Source organism: Melozone crissalis, unplaced genomic scaffold, assembly GCF_028551555.1.
Source record: "Melozone crissalis strain CALT ecotype California unplaced genomic scaffold, PUWL_Pcris_2 ptg000005l_1, whole genome shotgun sequence".
In the NCBI taxonomy this organism is placed as follows: domain Eukaryota; kingdom Metazoa; phylum Chordata; class Aves; order Passeriformes; family Passerellidae; genus Melozone; species Melozone crissalis.
This window is the reverse complement of record NW_026535783.1, coordinates 50,219,421-50,241,447: the sequence shown is the minus strand read 5'-3', so window position 1 is coordinate 50,241,447 and position 22,027 is coordinate 50,219,421. Positions and strand designations below refer to the sequence as shown.

At 40.9% G+C, this 22,027-nt stretch overlaps 1 protein-coding gene across 1 annotated transcript in view; it reads right to left on the bottom strand.

The window, feature by feature from the left end:
* The window catches only part of PDE8B (phosphodiesterase 8B), a 68,034-nt gene extending 46,834 nt beyond the window's left edge, over positions 1–21,200 (bottom strand). Inside the window, exon 1 of the mRNA XM_054290084.1 lies at positions 20,889–21,200. Coding sequence (XP_054146059.1) covers positions 20,889–21,200 — 312 coding nt within the window. The remainder of the gene's footprint in view (positions 1–20,888) is intronic.
* Between the last annotated feature and the right edge of the window lie 827 nt (positions 21,201–22,027).

Here is a 22,027-nt window from a genome sequence, read left to right as displayed (position 1 = left end):
CCTCAACTGGCAGGCCCTTCAGTTATAAGTTCAGAGAGGCCCAGGGAGTGATCCCTCTCCATGTGCACTCTTTTCTCTCTGTTGCCTGAGGCTCCTTACACTTGCCCAAGACAAGATAACAGGCAGACAGGCTCATGGTTTAATCTAGATAGATTAATAGTAGATCAATTCTTGGGCATGGCTATTAAAAATGATACAAAAACACCAATAAATGAGTTTCAATGCTGGATATTTCAGGTAATACAATCATAGAAATATGAACAGAAATAGCTAGAACACAATTTGCAGGAAGAGATTAGCTAAATAGTCATTACAGTCTTCCATCACTTCTTGGCCTAGGTAAATACTCATAACTTGTGACTCATACTGCTAGTCTGCAATCAAAGAATAATTTTAAAATGCAAAATTTACTTTGCCTTCCAAACACTGATTAAGAAAATGCATCTGGAGGTTATCTGCATACACCTGAGCTATCTCCTCAATTAACATTACTCTTATAGTAGTAGATAGCCTGAAAAATGTAGTTGTCTTGGCTTCCACTGTTTAGAATAAACTATTTAGTATTTTACTGAAAGTAAACAAAATCACTAAGATTATGAACCTCAACAGTCTGAGAGCAGTCAGAAGCAGCACCTGAAATCCTGGTGTGCAAGTACACATGTAGGTAATTATGGACCCTATTACAAAGGTTAAAAGGGAAAAAAAACATTTGACTCAAGGCATGTGCTGTGGTGTCATGGTTGACACTGGCCAAATGCCAGGCACCTACAAAAACCTCTCACTCACCCTTCCTGCTACAGGTGGACAGAAAAGAGAAAATTTTGTGAAGGCTTCATGAGCTGAGATAAGGACTGGGAGAAAACACTCCAAGAGCAAAATAATGCAAAATTAAATTTATTGAGTTTATTACTAACAGAATCAGAGGAAGGTAATAAAAAGTAAAACCAAGCCCTTAAAGAACACCTTTTCCCCCCAACCCCTCCCTCCTTCCCACTGACAGGGCAGGGAGACAGGGCGTGGGGGTTTTGGTCAGTTCATCACCCGAGGTTTTCTTCTGCTGCTCAGGGGTAGGAATCCTTCCCAGTGAGGCCGTGGGGTCCCTCCCACAGGACACAGCTCCCTGTGAACTTTCCCAGCATGGTTCCAATCTCACGAGCAGCATTCCTCCCAAACTGCTGAGAGTCCCTCCCACGGGCAGACAGTCCTCCCCAAACTGCTGCAGTGTGGTCGCTCTTCCACGGGGTGCAGTCCTCCAAGGACGGGCTGCTCCAGCCTGGAAGCAAGGCCCCCTCTCTCCATAGAGTCTCCCCCTGCCACAGCCTCCTCCAGGCATCCACCTGCTCCAGCACGGGCAGCTGGTGAATCTCTGCATCCCCCATGGATCCCCATGGGCTGCAGGGGCACAGCTGCTTCACCATGGTCTGCACCATGGCCTGCAGAGGAATCTCAGCTCCAGTGCCTGGAGCACCTCCTGCCCCCCTTCTGCACTGACCTTGGAGTCTCCATGTTGTTTCCTTCACATGTTCTCATCTCTTCCTCTTCTCTGGCAAGGAAAAACTGTGCTCACTCTGTTTTGTTTTTCTTCTTAAATATGTTACCACAGAGACATTACCAACATCTCTAAATGGTCCAGGCTTGGCCACCAGCATGTCCATCCTCAGAGCCACCAGGGATTGGTTCTGCCAGACATGGTGGAAGCTTCTCACAGAAGGCACCTCTGTGGCTCCCCTGCTACCAAAAACCAGGCTGTGCAAAACCAACACGTGGTTTTGTTCTACCATATTTCCAACACTATTCATTGTAGATACTGCTAGCTTCCAACACCAGCCCTAGGCTGCAGTGGTTACCAGGCTGCTTCTTCAGACATGCATGATGGATGTCACCATCCAAGTGCTGGCTTTGTATTACCCCCTCTTACTTCCTGTCTTGGGTGGGCATTGCTGGAATGCATTTTTTCCTGGTTCAAAGAGGTCTGTTCCTATCTTCTTTTGCCAGCTCCTGAAAGCCACCTACATACTATCTCAGCCTAAAACCTCTATAAAACACTATATTCCTCTTGCTGGAACAAGCCAAAAAAACCCCCAACAAACCCCAGAACAAGCATGTTCTGATGAGAGTGAGTCATTTATTGAAGTTTTCTGAATTGTCTTGCAGTTAGGAAAAAAAACCTCAGCATTGAACTTTGACCTATATTTTACAAAAAAACCAAAATAAACTCCATTAAAGAACAGGGCATTGTGCATAAAGGACAGACACATGTCCTTTGAAAACATAATGTTCTCTCCTCCCTGGTCCTTCACACTGTCAGACAGCATTTGTTTTGCAGCACTTCTGTCTTGACTGTTGAGTTTGGGAGCAGGCAGTGGAAAACAACTAGCTTGGCTTCTGATTAAAACTTTAGCATCCACAAGATATGTCTTAGAATTATGCCTAGGAACTCTATTGAAAATATCCCCAAACCTCCATCAAAATACAAAACCCAACAACACTCCAAATTGCAAATTCACAGTACAAACACCAATAAAAATTAAACCTTCCCAAGTTTATAGGATAACAGACATCTATGGACACCTTCCCCATTACAGTCTAACATTGACTTGAAAATCCAAAACCAGTATTTAAATACATGTCAAAATTAACTACTTTGCCATTGACCCTTTAGTTAGAAACCCACAAATAGAATTATTCCCAGAGCAGACCCTACCATCTCAAGTATCATGAGTGATGCTGTCTCCTGTAACAAAGCCTCCAGCTTAGCACTGTCTGTTATTGTGAAACTACAAATTATCAACATGAAAGTCTGTGCCATGTCTCACACTAAAAATTGTGCAGACAATGAAAATCAAAGCCAAATTATCATCAAAATAAACAGCTCCAAGGCTCTTATGCTGACTGAATAATTCATGATCACATTTAATTCAGTCCAAGTTTCTATTCTAGTTTTGACAAAGCCACTGCAGCAAATCCAGACAGCAGCAGTCACATCTCAAATACTCCAAGACTGATACCCAGATATCACACTCTGTGATATGCACAGTGCCTTGCCCACTTGTGAGTCATCAAACTAAGCCACAATAGACTGGGTTACCCAAACCCAGCATTTCCACCCTCTGTGTTTTGTCGTTCAAGACTAAAGTGTTTACAAAGGTCATCTCACCTATTTTACAATTCTCAAAGACAAAAGACTTTTCTAATAGGGCACATGGGCAGATTACCCAAACAGAGATGTTTGGCTACCCAAACAGAGATGAAGAGTGAGGAAGAGTAGAAGGAGCATTTATACAAGGTAGGTATAAGTGACAGACATGAAATGGTAAAGAAAAGGGAAGCTCTGACTCAGAGGAACAGAGAAGCAGGTGTTAGATGCACCTGAAGAATTCATACCTCAGAAACAAGAAATACTCTGATGAAACTTAGTTACCCAGTCTTACAAACTTGAATGCAGTCATGAAAATTTGACTGCCATTATTCTATTCATATAAAGGCAGGTAGCATAAGCATCTGATTTTAGGATTTAACTTTTGCACATAGCTGCAATCCAAATAAGCTCTGCAAAATCATGGAAAGAAGGCATACAATAGACCTTCACCTGGTCTGCTGAACCAGTGCAAATTACTACTTACACAATAAGCAATAATAATTTTGGTATTACTTACCACTACTTACACAGTATGTGCATGTGAAATTAAAAGTTTTCTGGAAAAGTTTGTTTTTGGACATTTTGTTCCAGTCTTACCAAAGAGAAGTGCCATTAAATTAAGTGCCATGGTTCAGAACCAGCATTACAAAACTCATGCAAATGTTCTACAGAGACCTCTTACTACTACTCCAGTTTTTAGGTACTGGCATCTCTTTGAACATAATATAGTCATTTTTCTCCACCATTAGGATTGTTCATTACGAGGATGTAATTATGCAACTTACTACCCACATGTTACTGAGAAGATTAAAAAAAATTGTACACACAGGGAAGCACGACCCTCTTGCAAATGTCTTTCCAATCAGTTTTCTCCCATGGCTTCTGCACATCCACAGCATAAACTTCCGCCCTTAAGAATCAAAAGCGGAAGTTCTGCCTGTTGTGTGCAATGTTAACTGCCAAATTTTCTCTCCCCAAAGAAGAGTTGCAATTGCCTAGTTTCAATACTGTGGAAGTTGAACCCAACTCAGCAATTGTTTAATTCTATTTTATGAGCAAGATTTCTGGAGACAAAAAGGGCTTCTTGTGCAGTTAAAGGCAGCATAGTCCAAATGTTCAGGACTTCACTGAATTAAGCCCTTACTAAGCAACAGGAGCCATATAGCTGCCATGAACTGTGTAAGAGTATCAATCTCCTCTTCAAGAGATCACATGGACATTAGAATCCTGACACTTTCCAATCACCTTTATTAAGAAATCCAGCCCCTGAGAGCCATAAAATATTTTAGTTTCAATTCACAGACAAACATTTGCACCATCACAGATTTTATAAGGCACAATGTCTTCACTTCAGTAGATTAGACCCTGTATCATGGACAACTCCAATGAATAATTGCTTATGTGTAAATTATTCACACTGTTACACTACAGTCCATGAGATTAAAACAGAAAAAGCTATTGCTGAGTTTTCTGTTGTATATCTCTCATATATCTCTTTATTTTACAGTTATCTTTGGAGGTACTCTGTAGGGAAATAAGTTGTATTCCCTGTTAATATTGTACTTATTACAAGTGCATGTCACAAGACAGGAATCAGTAACTTCTGTAAGTTTCTACTGGGTCCCATCCAGTTTTCAAAGAAGTTAAGAAATATTTGATTGTCATAAACTGAGGGAAAGGAGATGACAAGAGAGCAGCTAAAGTGATCTGGGCACTCAGGCCACTTTTACTACTCTGTGTCACGCTGCAACAGAGTTCTATGGAAGAACAAAAATATTGAGATATATTGAACAAAAGATGCAATAGAATATAATTTTATAAAACATATGGGGTCACTCCAAAATGAGTGCAGATAAAACCATATTTAAATATTCATAAAAATATATATTAAAAACATATAAAATCATACATTTTCAAGAGAAAGAAATATAATAAACTAGTCCTGTTCAAGACTGCTGAAAAGGGTTTTTTGGAATGCCACAGGCAAAGCTATTAAAGAAAATGAAGAAAAAAACCAACTGCAAGTTAGGTAGGGTAGCAGAGAGCCTTGACTGCAGGAGTCATAGAAATGAGGTGAAATTCAAACAATACAAAGAGCTATGTTGCTATCTGTTAGAAGTTTCTTAGCTGAATACAACAGAAAAAGCAGACATGACAGCTTAGGACTCCCATCAGTAAATCATAGACCAGAAATAAACTTTTTCAAGGCTTTGATGAAACTGAAGAAGATACAGGAGGTGGCTTCCAACAATTGCAAGGGCCAGCTATCTGACCCAAGAGTCCAGAAATTACATTTTACTTCACATAGCAAGTTGCTGTTAAAGATCAAATGCTTTCCCAAAGCAAATAAGAGACTCTGGGCTGGGAGGCCTTCTCCTCTGTAATAAAATGTCTGTAATTGTTACAGTCAAAGAACATAAAAAGGTCATTTCTGGGCACACACACAGAACACTCTGACTTGCTCACTAGTCCCACTGGTAGAAACCCTGTGATGAAGTGGTAATGCAGATTGCTGGATCTTCACACTGACTAACAAAAGAGCACCCCATACCTTTTCAGTTGTGGTATTGCAAATTAATCATTACTATCCCTTACGGAATTTAAACCTCAAGTCTTCAGATTCATATAAAATTACTAAAACAATGAATTTTCACATATGCAGTTCTTGGAGAAATCCCATTTTACCCCTCAATGGCATGGACCTAACCAACTGCTCCAAATTTTGCTGCCAGACATGTGTCATAACCACCCCAGGGCTATTTTAGACTTCTGGGTACAATGACCCTGAGAAAAAGTTAAGTCAAATGAGTGGTCTGGTTTTTCCAGTCAAGCTGGATGGTTCTACTTGTGCCCCTAAATATTTTGCTAAGTCAGGCTTCAATGAAGATCAGGATTGTAAAGACATAACAGCTGCAGAGGGTCATATCAAGCCACCAAACTAACATCATATCTCTGAGAATGGCCCACACAGGATAACTTGTACCAGACCAGCATAAGCACGTGTGACACTGCCCACATCCATTCCCTACTGAAGGCCTTAGACATTTCCAAAACATACAGGAGTAATTTTTTACTTATTAATCCTCCCAAAAAAAAAGCTCTTTTACTTGCTTTTGTACTGTTCCTGGGAACTCATGCTATGTGCACCATGGAACACTACCTCCTTTTTTATATAGAGCTGAGAAGCACAGCACAGCGTGACACATTCTGTAATTTGCAGTCATTATGTTTTTCATAGAGACCACCACGTAACAGATACAGATTATTCAGAAAACTGTCGTTAAAAATAAAGCAAAGACATTTTTAAGTCCTCTAGGTAGATATAGTTGTATTTTCAAAGGTGGTGTGAATCAACATACCCTGAATCCACAGTAGGTCTGAGATGACAGCTCTGATTGTCCTAAAGGCAATTTTACAGTCAGCATGGTGGACTCACCATGCAGAGAGGTCTGTTCTGAAATGGGAATTTGCCTTGTGTACTCAAAAAAACAAGTGGCCTTGACACACCACTGCAGTAGGTATGAATCTGCAGTAGGTCAGAGACAACAGCTCTGATAGACTTAAAGGCAATTTTACAGTCAGCATGGTGTACTTACCATGCAGAGAGATCTGTTCTGAGATGGGGAATTGCCTTGTGTACTCCAGTGGACAAGAGGGGGTCTCAGGAAAAGAGCCCCCACAAAAGTTAGCAGAAAGATGAGAAAGAAGGTGAGAAGTAATTTTGCAAGTCATGAGAACTATGGAGAGTTTATAGAAGCATGCACTGCACACCCATTTCAGCATCAATTTTTATGAAAATAGGCACTGAATACAAAAAAAATGCTGAGAAAATGCCATTTCCCCATAAAAGTCTGAAGTGCTGGCTTATCCTTAATGTTATCAAAGTTTCTTGTGTTTCAATTCCCCTTGCAGGTTCTAGCAGAGACACACATACATTTGCAGATACAGTTTGTCCCATAAAAGTTTAAATGAAATGCCTTTGTATTAACTGGCTTTCTAATATTTCACTTCATTGAAAAAACACTCCAAAAATATACTATGCCATTAAAAATGAAAATTAAAGGAAAAGTCATTCTCTAATCTTGCATTTTAATTTCAATGATGATGTATGCAGAGATATTTTTTTAATTATCCAGTCACTTATACCACATTCAAAATATGATTGCCTCAAAACACTTACTAAGAATAAGCTAAGAAATATATATTTGGAAGTCTACAAAGGCAAGCTAAAGGCAAGGCTAGGCACAGTTCCCATCTTTTTGGAGAGTGGGATCTTCATCTGTGCCTTGAAACTACCCTTCCAGCCAAGGGAGTTTGCTCCCACTTGGTCACACTGAGACAACCTCTGTGGTGTTGCAGGAATCCTCATCCCAAAGCAGAAACTGTCTCCTCAGTGTTCTCTGGGGAGGCAAAAGCCACAGCATGAAAGGCATTAGGCCATCTCAGAGCTTGGGACACTGAAATTACAAACTTTTCCTATATCAGATCATAAAAGAGTTTACCCTACTTCTGCATATAATAAAATAAAATAACTTTGTCATTATTGATCATGTTACCACATTGGGAAAATGAAGAAGCCTTACCTATGATTACAGCAAATAAGAACTATTCCTGCATTTCTCATGTATACCGATTACTTTGAATTTTCTTTGTTACATGAGACACTTGCCAAAAATGCAGTATTTACACAGGTTTAGGCACAGGTTTGCACAGTCTTTACACACGTTAAAGTAACTAGATTATACTATGAACACAGTAATTTCACTGGTACCCATGACAAATTATTCCATTGTCATGGAAGACCAGTGAAGAGGCTGTGACTGTACAAATAGGATAAATACACTCTAATTTGAAAAAATTTATAAGCATGTTTTACTACTAAACACTGATTCTGAGAAAGAAGCAGCTGCAAGAGTGCCCATCTTATTTAAGGTGGCTTGGTTTAATGATTTTCTGTGATTGCCCCTGACAGGTAGACTTGCAGTTGTTCCTACCTGAGATTATTACTCTCACTGAAATGTGTACAGTATGAAGCAGCACAGCAGTCTTCATGAATTTATATGTACAGCAGAACATACACGACCCATTGTCATACACTGTACCCTTCAGTTGCTACCAGCAATAACAGGAAAGCATTTTATCCATGTGCTGCCTCATATGACTAGGTTCTCCACGAAAAGAAACTTAATGACAACAGAATCAGCAACAGCCTACTCATCTACCTTGCTTAGTTTTTTTTGACAGATTTGGGATCAGAAGCAAACCAAATAAGAAACCATATTTATTTAAAGATTGATTGCTAAATTCTTCACCTTAGTGCTCCACTTAATCTTTTTCTTCAAAAGGGAATGAACTTCCATTTCAGTATGTGCTCACTGAACACATCTGCAAGTATTAAACACACAGTGGAGCTGAATCTGTAACTACATACAAGATGTTATGGCTGATGGTGAGATGAGTAAATAATCACTCATTTTATTTTTCACCCTGAATATTGATCTAACAGTGCAACCTCTACCCAAGGTGTGAAATACATCATCACAAAACGTTTTAAAAAACCCCATGTCCATTACCAAGCAAGGAGGAAGAGCAGCAAGCACTGCAATTCCATTTGGGAGACACTGGGCCTTTTTAGATCTGGTCTAGTTGCTCAATGCCACCTACCTTTATAATAGCGTCACACCACCCTTATAATAGTGTCAGAGCTGAGGTGCTTATGCACTTGGTGAGGTGCCCTAGTACAAGAGTGGCTAAGTCTCAGCAAGAGCTGTAAGTCTGAATCCTATGCTTCCAACCTCAGAAAAGAAATTCACTGGGCTGTAGTTAGGTGTAGTCACCTGCTGAAGCATGTATCCATCCTGACAGTGTGCATTCTGCAGCTGATGTTGCAGCTATCATTAGCACTCAAGCTTTAGTAACCTAAAGTTGGTTTAAAACTACTGTAGGTATCTCTATGGTAACATGCCTTTGGACCTCCGCACTGCAGCATGAAGTTAGCAGTACCAGAGAGGGAGAAATTTTTCAGCTGGATCCTCCCAGCTAATAGAAGATATTAATGTATTAGAAATAAAGCCTTTTGAAGAAGCTGTAAATCAGGTGAATGTTTTTATCAGAGTATAACCAGAATCTCAAACTGACTACAGTAAGTTCTAATTCATGAATAAATGAAATATTTTTCCCAGAATTTTGTGGTTGAAATATTTCTCTTGTGGAAGCAAAATTTTCAAATAAACAGAAAATCCAATTCTTACTAATTTCCCATTAGCATACAAATCAGTTGCCAAGTGAATTTTTAAGAAGGCAAGCAGGAAACATTTGAAAGGAGATTAGAGAATATGTACAGAAGGCTCTTCCCTGTTTTACGCTTAATTCTGTGACAGGCAGCATGAAGGTACTTTTTTCTGTCATACATTTATGCTATGATTTTTGCCTGTCCATGGCATGCATATTGATCGTAAAAAAGAAGATATACCTGTATTGTAAGATACTAACCACTTCAGTCAATACTTGGAATACACAAAGAACAACCCTTCTTCAGAATGAGGAAGAATGATTGAAGATACTTAGCAGCTAGTAGAAGCAGGCTGTGAACTGTGACCAAAAAGAACAAAGAAATTCACACATTTAAATGTATCCTGCTTTGATCCCATTTTCAGTAATGGCAATACCTCTGCAACCATTTGAAAGGGCAAGGAGAGGGGCAATAAAATAAATAAAATTTATTTTGGGAATAAAGTCAACCAAAACTGGAGGAAAGATGCCAGCAGACAGCTGACCCAACCTGCAGATAAGAATGCAGCAAGTATATGTACAAACATAAAAAAAATCTCCTATTGTTCAAAGAAGGCAAACTATCCTCTTCCTGTGTTACCACTTCCTCAGTGATCCTATGCTGAAAGAACAGGTGAAAACCAAAAATCCTGTGACAGGGAGAGTGGCAGATCAATGAAAGAAAGCACTGCTGACATCTCCAAGTGATGCAAATCTTGTAGCTGCACCAATGCCTGGCCACTACCAGCCTCACCTACCAAGAAATGTTGAACAGTTATCAGGGGGAGTTAGAAAAAAGCCAATTGGAGCAGCAGCACAGCTCAACTACAGCTAAAATAGCTAAAGGCTGTGTAGGAGGTATAATGCCAGCTGTTTTGATCCCTGTTAGCCCCTTAGCCACAAGAGAATGTATTGCAGCCCAGTCATGTATTCCTATTGAATTAAAAATAAAATGTGGGGAAATTTTCCAAAAATCTGAATAGCCTTTTGCCCACTGCCTATCTAAAAAAAGCCAGATCAGCATCTCACTGATGTCAGTGTTATCTTTCCAGATGCATGATTTGCATTCTAACATATGGAGTCGCAACTTCTGAATTTGTACTACTGGACTATATGTATGCATTTCACATTTCTACACTGGGGCTGGAAGTGCAAAATGGCACCAAGTTTTAATGTTGCATCATTAAACATTGTTTTGTACAGTAAACACTGTATTTTAAGCTCATTCATTAGATTTTTAAATAAAATGCTTCTCTTTCTTCAGTGGTAGGAAATGATACACAAAAATTCAGATGATTAAAGGTCATCCTTTGATGGGCAATCATGTGTATCAGCCATGCAGGAAAACACTATTCTCTGACAAGAATTCACATGTGAGCTACAGAAATACAGCACCTTTTCCAGTATAAAACTATCTACAGGTCTGTGGATATTTGCAACTGAAAAATAACAATAAAGCGAACATGAAAGGAGGCCTTAAAGGAGTTACTTCCAGCACAGCAGATTTTTCAAATCTAAGGTGAGGCCACAGATAACTTATAGCTCCAAAGGGGCAAAAAATGCTTCATCTAAAAATAGCCTCTTGTATAAATGCAGTGGAACCCATGAAAAAGATTCCCTTCTTTGAAGACAGTTCATTACTGAACTCTTTGAACTGTATAGATAGTCCCTAAGCCACTAAAATGGCAGAGGGCTGAGAGACATCTGTATGTGCATGAGCTGTTCTTGTTAATGTGTATCTGCAACCAGACACCCATTCTGGTTGACTGTAATACTCATCAGTCCCACTAGTTTTTCTGGTCTCAGTAATTTTATATTTCACTTTCATAAACCTGAAAGAAAAAGTCTGACATCTCTACCACCAGGATGCACAGAATATAACTTAAAATCATGACATTTAAAATATATTGTCTTTAAGACTTGCACAACTCTTGTCTTGAGTGTGAGCGTTAAATAAATCTATCAAACACATAGTTTTTAACCCAGTAATGGTGTGAGGAAAAAAAAAAAACCCAGTTCCGTTGCTCAGTCCAATCTCACCTAAAGGACTAGAGTGGTAAAAGCTCTGTCACACAGAACGAAAAAAAATCCCAGAATGTATCAAAGAAACCGTTGCTCCAAACAAAATGATACCATTTATACAGTTACATTTGAAAGAAAACAAAACCAAAAAACCATGAAGTTTAAATTATCCCCATGCACCAGACTCACAGAGCTAACGCATTGTGTGAATTCTGTCCTAATTGGGATGGCAATACACAAGTCCCTGCTGACATTTAACAAAGTTATCACAGAAGTTATACTAAAACCAGTTACATCAGTCATATCACCGTTTTGGAACAATTATGATTCTTAGTGTTAACTTGTTTTGCTTTGGTGTTATTTTGTTGTTGTAATTTTGGTTTTGGGGAGAATATCTTTGCCTCTTTTTGTCAAAACTTCTTTCAGAAAGCAGGTGGTTAGTGATCTTCAGTTTGTCTAGACTAATATTAGGTACTTCTTTCTTGCTTTCTAATGTTTGACTATAAGATGCAGGAGTCCTCTGCTACTGTGATGGGCTCATTAATAAAACAGAGACAAGCACAGACTAACAAGTGGCTTTAAGCAGTAGTGGGTACAGTTTTGTACACAGAACATCATCTAGGCAATTTCTGTTGCAGCAGCATTGAGTGGTAAAGATACGTTTTTGTTGTGCAGCTCTAAGATTTGGACAGAAATCTCTAGATTCAGACATCACATCTCCTCAAGACTCAAAGCATCAAAGAATCTAGTGCCACCAAGAAAAGACTTTTATTTCCCTCCAAAACACCTCTCTACCTACATGTCCCTTAAGCCCCATTCCCTTTGGCATATCTCTGCCCTGAACTCCTCCAGCCCATAACACAGGACCCATCCACAATCACCCCAGCTTGGCTAGATTGATCATTTTTTTACTACTTGAACAATGATATCTCACCTGCTTAGTCCATTTCAGATCTTCACTTCATCCATCTCTTCTCTAACCACCCACCACACCATCATAGTACTCCAGCTGACCTTTTTGACAAAAGTAGCCAAAGATTTCCCAGGTTTCCACCAGCACCCTGTGGCTGCCATCCAGAGCTCCAAGGGGAAGGAGAGCTGTCCAGCAGCTGCAGATCAGTAAACCACAACCATGAGAATGCCAGAAATCTTAACTTTTTTGTCTTGCTATCCTAGTCTACACACTACAATTTGGGGTAAAATGCAGCAGCCTGAAACAAGGCCATGGCAAAGGTGTTTGACACAGCAGTTACTGACTTCTTTCATGAGCCACAACACTGCTTAGAACATTAACACAGACCTAAACATTTAACACATGTGAATGGATTTATTCTGGAATGTAATATAACCAACCTTTCTGAAATCTTGTGATTTTTCACAATATAATTAGACAGCTGTTTAAGAAAGATTTGTCTTTATGACAAGGAGGAAGTAATGATTCATCAGGCAGGACTCTTTGGAATGCATGGATTTCAGGGAAGCAATCTTAAAAGTGAGAGAAAGAAAAAGCCACAACAGCCAACAGTCCAGTGAGAAGTGTACTCATGTGGGAGGACCTTTTTACACACTTGCAAAACAGAGACTTGAGCTTGGGTGTCTATCCAGAAAACACCTGAGTCATCACATTAACACCTATTCTGGGGTCTCAGAAGAAATTTTATTAACTTTGGAAAAGAATGCACACAAAAAGCTAAACCTAATTTTCTCTCTCTTTTTCTAAAAGAGGTTTCTTGGTTTTTGGGCTAGCACAATGGTTTGATAAATTACATTTTATAATGGACATGATAACTGCAGGGGAAAAATGATCATTGACAACATTCAAGTCCACAGTGCCCTCAGACAACCTTCTAAATCTGCAGCAGAGGAGGAGGAAAGCCTCTCTTGCTGTTTTTGTAGCAAAATGGCTAACCTAAGAGAAAAGGGAAAATTGAGCGCTGGAATTAGCTAACACCAGAGACCTCATGTTCAATGCCACATTCAATTACACTGATTTTTTTTTACAGCACTGAAAGGTATACCACCTGTAACTATATCATTATTTGATGAAAACATGCATACAACAAGACAGGAATCAGACCTCACTCTTCCAAATAAAAACAAATTAATCGTAATTAAATCTGACAGGCTGCAGCTCTATATGAAAACTGACTGTGAGCAGTTTCTCCTAGGCTTACAAACAGATGTTGAATAGCTTGATTTTTACTACCTATATTGCTTTAAAACTCCCTTCTGTCCATTTCATCAGTGGATGTTACTGACCCTACTGATGCAGAGTCTCTCAACTATCCATTGTTCCTTTGGAATTCTTATTTAAATGTCGTTTAATAATATCTATACACACATTCACACCTGGCTGTATTGTCTGTGAATTCTATGTACTGGAATCCAGGTGGCCCAGATCTCTGCAATTCCTGCTCCATTTTTCCATGCTATGAAACCAACTGCATTGGTCCAGTTTTCCCATCCTTTTGGACCAAAAGCTGCCTCCTCAGATGCAATCTGAATCCAGGATAAAAGGTCAATTAATTGTAAATCTACATCAAAATTAGACATGCATTTTCAAAGTGAATAACTCATGTTATTAAGAGTTTAATATTGAGACAGTTTCTGAAGTAGCACCATTTAGATGCAGGGTTTCTCAGCATAAATCTGCACTCTACCCTTTCTACATCCAAGATATGAAATATTTGGCATTGGATAGCCAAGTCAGAGATTTACAGGGTAGAGATATACAAGGATTTTTTAAAACTATTCTCCAGAGTACCTTGGTATTCAAAGAGTCAGAGATAATATAAAGGAACAGCATGTCTCTAATGCATTTTGTTCTTTTACAGCTGACAACAAGGGTGAGAAAGACATTTATAAATAATTGGATGCTGAAGGAGAGCGCTGTGGTTAACACAAATGGCTGAACTGAAAGGGAAAAATAAAGTTCACTGGCAAATGGACTAATGGTCCTCCCAAGTGAAGAAAGTTACCTGGAGTAGACACTGCCACCAAAAAGCTGTACAGAACATCACCTTAAATCAGAATTAACAATGTATCTTTGCACAGAACTTCTTGCTCACATAGAGGGAAATGTGACTCAAGCTTCATAAGCCAAAAGCACTGGTGTTTTGGGGAGCTGTGGAAGCTCCTGCACAATGAGCTCATTCTACCTTATGGTCTGTACAATCTCACAGACCATAACGTAGAATGAGCTCATTGAGAAGAGAAGATGCCCTCAAACAAGCAAGAAGACAGCCATGTGTTGTGCTGCTGCCCTGCAGCAAGGTGACTGCTGGTGACTTTCTGGGCTAGAAATACACCTACTGATCTGTGCCAGAGGGAGACAGTACTACACAAGAGATCATCAGGTGGTAGTTAGCTGTAAGCTCATGCCCTCAACCACTTCAAACACACAGGCTGCTCTTCACTATGCTCTGTACTTTGGTCTTTACATGAGTAAATGTGATTGTTGATTTCTTAAGCTATAATCCTGGGTTTGACAAGACTCACCAAAAAAAAGGCAAATGCTGCTGCATCATAAAACATTTCACATGTTATTTTCTAGCAGCCATACAGGTACATCCAGTGTTCACTAAAGGCACTTTTAGAAAAGTTACATGGACAATAGAGAAAATGTTGAAAGATTCACACCAAGCTCCTCTGAAGATAAAATCTCAGTCTCATTCTGTTCATATCAAACAGTAAAAGGGGAAAACAGATGCTGCTAATGGTCAGTTTAACACCACTTGGTATTTTGGGCACTGAAAGACAAAGTCTTAAAATACATTTTTACTGAAGGACTTAGAGGCGTCCTGGACCTGTTGAATTCTAATGATGAAACTCTTGAGGCTTATTGTTCTCTTACAAGCCTTCAGCAATTCTCTTTTCTTATACATGTGTGTGCGCATGCACGTGTGCTCATTTTATATTTAGTGATATAAATGCATATCATCCAGAGCAATTGTGGAAGTCCAGAATGTTGTGTGACTCAATGTGAAGTCATTAATCAGGCTTCTTTTTGCCAGGTGGTTTAATATTTTCTGAAGAAATGGTTTTATCTGTTTTGTAACAGTTCTTCTGTCTAGCATTGCTTAAGAGCACAACAACAGTGCTTGCCAAAGTTCACCTGCATCATTTGAAGAAGGAATGGAAAGGTCAGATACAGAGTAGCAACTGTATTAATTTACTGTATTAATTTAAGATACCTGGGCTTAGTCACAGAATAACACCTCTATGCTAGTAATTTTCTTTAGGGTAAGAGCTATTCAGGCCAGCACCTCTCAGAGAACAGCTAGCCTAAAATAACAAGGTCCTGCACTGTAATATATTTCAACAGTTTTTGGCCTGCTCAATTTTTTTCTGCCAATTCTGCAGTCCTCAGCTATGTTCAAGAAGTGCCTTATGTCTCAGGTGTCCTACTGAGTTGTGAAATGAACCTTCATCACACTAAGTTACAGAGCTGGGAGGTTTATTTTCCAAGTTTACACTACATCTGGTGTGTTCCACATGCCACAGAACTTACTATTAACCAGTTAAACCATAGTACACCTCAAACAAAACCAGAAGTGCAAGAAGTACCCTGACTTTTCTTATACATGGTACTGCTTGAAAGACAACTGTATTTCAAATCAAGGCAATCCAAAAAAACCTAGGTCCTTGACATTTTGAAGAGGATATGTCCCAACACTTCCACCTTGGAACTTAACACAGCCAGCACTGGTAAGAGATACTGTCCCACTGTATTTTTGCTTATTTCTGAGCTTTTCTTGCTACAGAAAAGCCTGAAAATGGTGAAATTCTACTGCTATTGTGACTGATCAAGAGAGGCTCATAAACAAGTTTTTCTTTTCTACAAAGAAGACAGCATAAGAAGAACCAAATCATTACATCTGCTGTTCTTGTAATTTTAAGAAGAAAAATATGATAAAGTAATCAATGGAAGTCTGCAAGTTGTTTGCAGGGTTTTTTCCATCTAGCTAATATGTTAGCAACACGAGCTTTGAAACTTGTCTGTTGCTGTAAAGTTTTGTTAATGCTGAAGTCCAAGATGTCGAGAAAATCAGAACTTTTCACAACTTCTGCTTAAGACTTGGCCATAATTAAAAGATGTAAACATATATAAGGGATTTACATTTTCAAATCCCCAAGGAAGTGTCCAAAAGACTGTTTACTTCTTGCTAAACAGCTGGTACTTCAGAACAGCTGCACTTCAGAACCAGCAGTAACTGAGCAATGGGTCAAGCAGCCATTATACAGTCAGCATCTTCTCAGCTCATTGTTGTGCTTCTGTGATGGATGTTAAATGCCTTGTATCTTTATAGAAAGCTGATGGAACATTTGAGATATTAATACTCTTTCTTTTCATGATACTGTTTTGCTTTGTTAAGGAGGGTACAAGGGGAAGGAATGGCTGGTTTTTTTCAATTGAGTGCTTCTGCCCAAGTACTTCAAGAACAGATTGTATGGCTGAGCACCAGAAACTGTGGGTCCTATCCCAAATCAACTTGTAACAAGTCCACTTGAGATCTTTGTCAGGCAACCTGTACATAACTGTTTACAAGGCTTTCAAGATCAAAAGAAACACACCTACCCACCAAAACTGCTGACTGGTTACTCACAAACAGTGCCAGTGGGATGGGACCAACACATCTCAATGCTCTGAACAATTCATAACTTTTCATTAAGGAAAGAAGAAGAAAAGAAAAAAACAATAAATTATCTTTTGTAACACTGACCTCACACCAAATGAATACAGATCAAATACTTTGAAAGTAAGGTTTAGATAAGCCATATATTTTAAGTGACATTGGATCATTTTTTCTTTGGTTGGCTTTTATTTTTTATTTGAATTGAATAGGGTTGATATTACTACAGGTTGATTTATTTTAAGGCTCGTTTCATACTATAGTGTGGATGAGTTTTAAAACATTGTATAAAAGCAGGATCAAATGTAAAGCGCAATACTTGATTGTGAAAACAACTAAAGTGCAGTTTAGAACACAAAATGAAGACACACCAAGCAATATAGTGTCTTTTGAAACCAAGACACATGGTTTGAGTGTTTTGAGCAGTTACAGAACAGAGATATATATATATTTTACTATATAATAGTGCTAACAGCCAGTATATTGGTTTTGTCCTCTAATTCACTTAGATGAGATTTTGTGGTGGTTTAACCCCAGAGGGCAACTAAGCCCCAGGCAGCTGCTCATTCACTCAATCACTCAGAGGATGGGGAAGGAATCTGAGGAGTGAAACTGAAATAACTCATGAATTTGACACTTTAATAAGTAAAGTAAAAGGTGCACACATGAGCAAAGCAAAACAAGAAATTAAGTCACCACTTCCCATGGGTAGACAGGTGTCAAGCCATCCCCAGGAGAGCAGGGCCCATCATGTGCACTGGCTACTTGGGAGGACAAACACCATCACTCCAAATGTCCCCCATGCCTTCCTCCTTCTTTCCCCAAATGTGATGCCATATAGTATGGAATATCCAATATTGCTAATACATGCAACCAAACACTACAGCAGCAAAAACCAAGTGGTATTTCTGGACACTCTTTCCATGCCAAAATAAACGATATATTTCTTCACTTTTGAGCTTTTATGGAAATAAATATTGTTATCATGTACTACTGCAGAAACATGTTTCCACACTTTTCCACTTCTTATAATCTGTCAAGTACAGTATACTATTTTGCCTTTATGATAGTTCTGTAATAACCCAATCCTGTTGTAGTCAATACTTCAGTATGATGTACAAAATCAGGCCAGGAGACTGGCAGTAAGAATGGCAGCTCTAACTCAACTAAAAAAAAAAAAAAAAAAAATTACAGATCCTAATTCTTTTAAGAATGAAAATATTTCTACTAAATAATTGAAATAATTGTTACATAACTTCAAAAACCCCAGACACCTAACAAACTCATAATTTGTAAAAAGAAGTGAAGCTATCAAAAATAATCACAATTCTGAACCACAGAATCATTTAGATTGGAAAAGACTGAATATGGCACTTAGTGCCATGGGCTAGTTGACAAGGTGATGTTAAGTCATAGGCTGGGCTTGATGATCTCAAAAGTCTTTTCCAACCTAGTTAATTCTGTGAAAAGACATCCAAATTCAAATCCAATCTTTGACCAATCACCACTGTATCACCACGGCACAGAGTGCTGCATGCAGTCATTTCTTGAACAATTCCAGGGATGATGACTTTATCACTTTCCTGCCAGTCACTCCCAATGCTTGACAATCCTTTGTGTGAAGAAATTCTTCTTGATGTACCACCTGAACCTTCCCTGGAGCAGTTTGAGGCTGTTTCCTCTCATTCTGTCTCTTGTTGTCTGGAAGAAGAAACCAACCCCCACCTGGCTGCACACTCCTTTCAGTTGCAGAGAGTGGGAAGGTCCCCCCTGAGCTTTCTTTTCTTCAGGCTTCTCTCTCACCCCCAGCTCCCTCAGCTGTTCTTCACAGGACTTGTGCTCCAGACCTTTCCACAGCTCTGTTTCCCTTCTCTGGACTCACTCCAGCACCTCAATGCCTTGTAGTGAAGAGCCCAGAACTGGACACAGGATTTGAGGTGTGGCTTCACCTTTTCTGAGTACAGGAGGTCAATCCCTGCCCTGCTCCTGCTGGCCACACCATTGCTGGCACAGGCCAGGATGCCATTGCCCTTCTTGGCCACCTGGGCACTGCTGGCTCATGTTCAGCTGCTGCCACCAGCACCCCCAGGGCCTTTCCAGCCACTCTGCCCCAGCCTGTGGCACTGCCTGGGGTTGCTGTGACCCAAGGGCAGGACCCAGCACTGGGCCTTGTTGAACCCATAACATTACAATACCAATCAGAAAGGTCAAAACCATCTGAAATACATGCAGTTTAAATAACTAGAAAGCTGGGAAATATATTTGTTTGTAACAGCACCTAATGTAATAATATATAGTGAACAATTATTGAGAACCAAGTTATGACTCTAAAAAACTTTTTTTCCCAATTCTTCCTATTTTCTTTTAAATTCTCATCTTAATTGTAAAAGTGTTTTGATTTTGCTCTCCTCTTAACAGGAGAAAAAAGAAATCATATTAAAAAAAATAATATTTTGTCTTAAGTATTGCACTCTGACTAGTAAAAAAAAAAATCTATAAATCCAAGAAATACAAGAATTGTTTTACTCCAGTAATGCTTGAATTTTGTCCCAGTTGTTGATGATGCATGCTCCTGATCTGAATGAGTAAAACAGTAAATGTGACTGCAGACAATTCTACAATTTACCCAGCATTTGAACTAACAAACTGACAATGGGCCATGGGGGTTTTGGGGTTTTATCTGTGATTTCTCCCACTTATGTTTTCCTTAAGTTTTCCTACTGCTTCTGAATTTTTAAATAATTAAGGAATATTTTATAACTTTGGAATTTCTTACTGATATTCTAACAAAATACTAGGATTGCTTTGTGACATGATATCCTGCTTTCTTAGTACAACAGAAAAGTAACCTAAGATGCAGCTAAGATCATGATACCAGTTTTGTTTTTTGGTTTTTGTTGGGGGTTTTTTTGGTTTTTTTTGTTTGGTTTTTTTTGTGTGTGTGTGTGTGTGTGTGTGTGTGTGTTTTTGGTTTTTTTTTTTAATTTATAAACTTTGGAAGGAGGCAACAAAACAAATTTTAATTTCTAAAAGGCTTCCAGGGAAGTTACTCTGATATTAAAAAAAAAAAAAAAACCAAACAACCCAACAAACCAAACAAACCTCATGGAAAAAAAAAAAAATCCAGCGCAATGATCTCTTTGGAAGTGCTAAACTTAAGCGAAGACGTTGACAGGCAGGTTGCAGCAGTGCCTGCCTTAGCCACTGAGAGGGGGACCAAGTCTTCCAGGTACCGTACACACACAGCCCCCGCCCGCTCCTCCAGGAGCATCTCCACAGCTCTACAGCAGCAAGGTGTATCAGCGTACGTATGCAGATCATAGTGGTTCGGTTCTCAGCCGAACACCCACGCCTAGAAGCAACAGTTCATTTTAACAGATACGGCGGGAAGAAAAAGGGATGAGGTAAATAAAGCTAGCACCAAGTACTCTCTGCCATCAGCCACAAAGCTCAAAACAAGCCTTTCCCCGCTTGCTGGGGTGTGCGTGGCCGATCCCAGCGCAGGGCGCCCCGGAGCCGCACCAAGGCTGTGCTTCGAGGCGGAGAAAGGCGGAGAGAGCCCGAGGGGCCCGGCGGCTGCTGCTCCCCCCGGCGAGCTCCAGGCGAGGCGGCCCCCCCGCAGCAGTGCCAGCCCGGCCCGGCCCGGCCGCCGCAGCTGCGGTGAGTCAGTGGGCACCAGGGCACCGCTCCTGCCAGCTGCATCCCGCCCGCCGAGCATCCTCCGGCGGGGGAGGCGCTGGCTCCGCGCACCGTCCTCCCTCTGCCGCGGCCGGCGGGGACCCGCACCGGGACCGCCGGAGATCCCTCCGGAGCGGCGACCTTACCTTGGCGCTGGAGCTGCTGGTCTGGGTCTCCGCCTCGACGCTGCAGCAGCGGGGCGTCCTGGACCGGGCGGAGGCGCCGCCGGACTCCCTGCGCTCCTTGCGGCGGGGGCCGGCGGAGGGCGGCGGCTGCCGGCTCTGGTAGGCGAGGACGGAGGGGATGGAGTCGGCCGCGTCTGTCTTAACGAAGAGGCCGTGCAGGGTGGTGGTGCCCTGCGAGATCGTGGTGGTCTGGTGGGGGGAGTTGGACTCCTCCGAGTCCCGGCAGTATATCACACCGCTATGCGAGACGTGAATGCTGGGTGCGCAGCCCATCCCTTCCCTTCCCAGCCACCCCGCCCCGCTGCACCGCCGCTCCGCTCCGCTCCGCTCCCACCTGCCGCCCGCCCGGGCTGCGGGGCCGCCGCCCCTGCGCCGCGCACCCCGCGCCTCCAGCACCGGCGCCTCCCCCCGCCGCTGGCGCTGCCCCGGCCACTCCCGCCCCTGCGGCGCCACCCCGCCCGCTCCCCGCGCTGCCTCCGGGGTCCCCAGACCTGCTAAGCCCCTTCCCCTCTTCGGCAGCGTCTTACGGAGCGCCGGCGACCACCGAGCTGTGTTCACCTGGGGTGGGGGGAGGCGGAGGAGGATGAGGAGAAGGATGTGAAGGATGAGGAGAAGAATGAGAAGAAGGGTGAGAAGAATGATTATTGCTGGTGCAGCCCCCTCATGACCTAGGCAGAGAGTCTGTTTTCAAGCCTCCCGTAGGGACATTACGCACATATACATACACACATATGTCCCCAGCAACTCCAGTTGTGCTAAATACTTAAAAAAAAAAGTTACAAAGACTTGTTTTGACAGTGAAAATGCACCCTACTCTTGGGTGAGCAAATCTCAGTTGTTTGGGGGTACTCAAGGAAGCAGTTTAGAGCCACATAGCATCCACTGCAAGTTAGGGAAAAAAGACTAGAATTGTTTCACAATTCTTAATGCTGCTTTTCAATTAAGTCAATATTCAGTGACACAAGTTGCCATTTTACCCTTGGTGTCTGATAGCTGCCAATCCCTGTTTCCAGTCCCTGGTGAGATAATCAAGAAAAATGTTTAATGCTACAGAGATTTACACACCTTCTTAGCTTTCCACAGTGAATAGTTTCATTGAC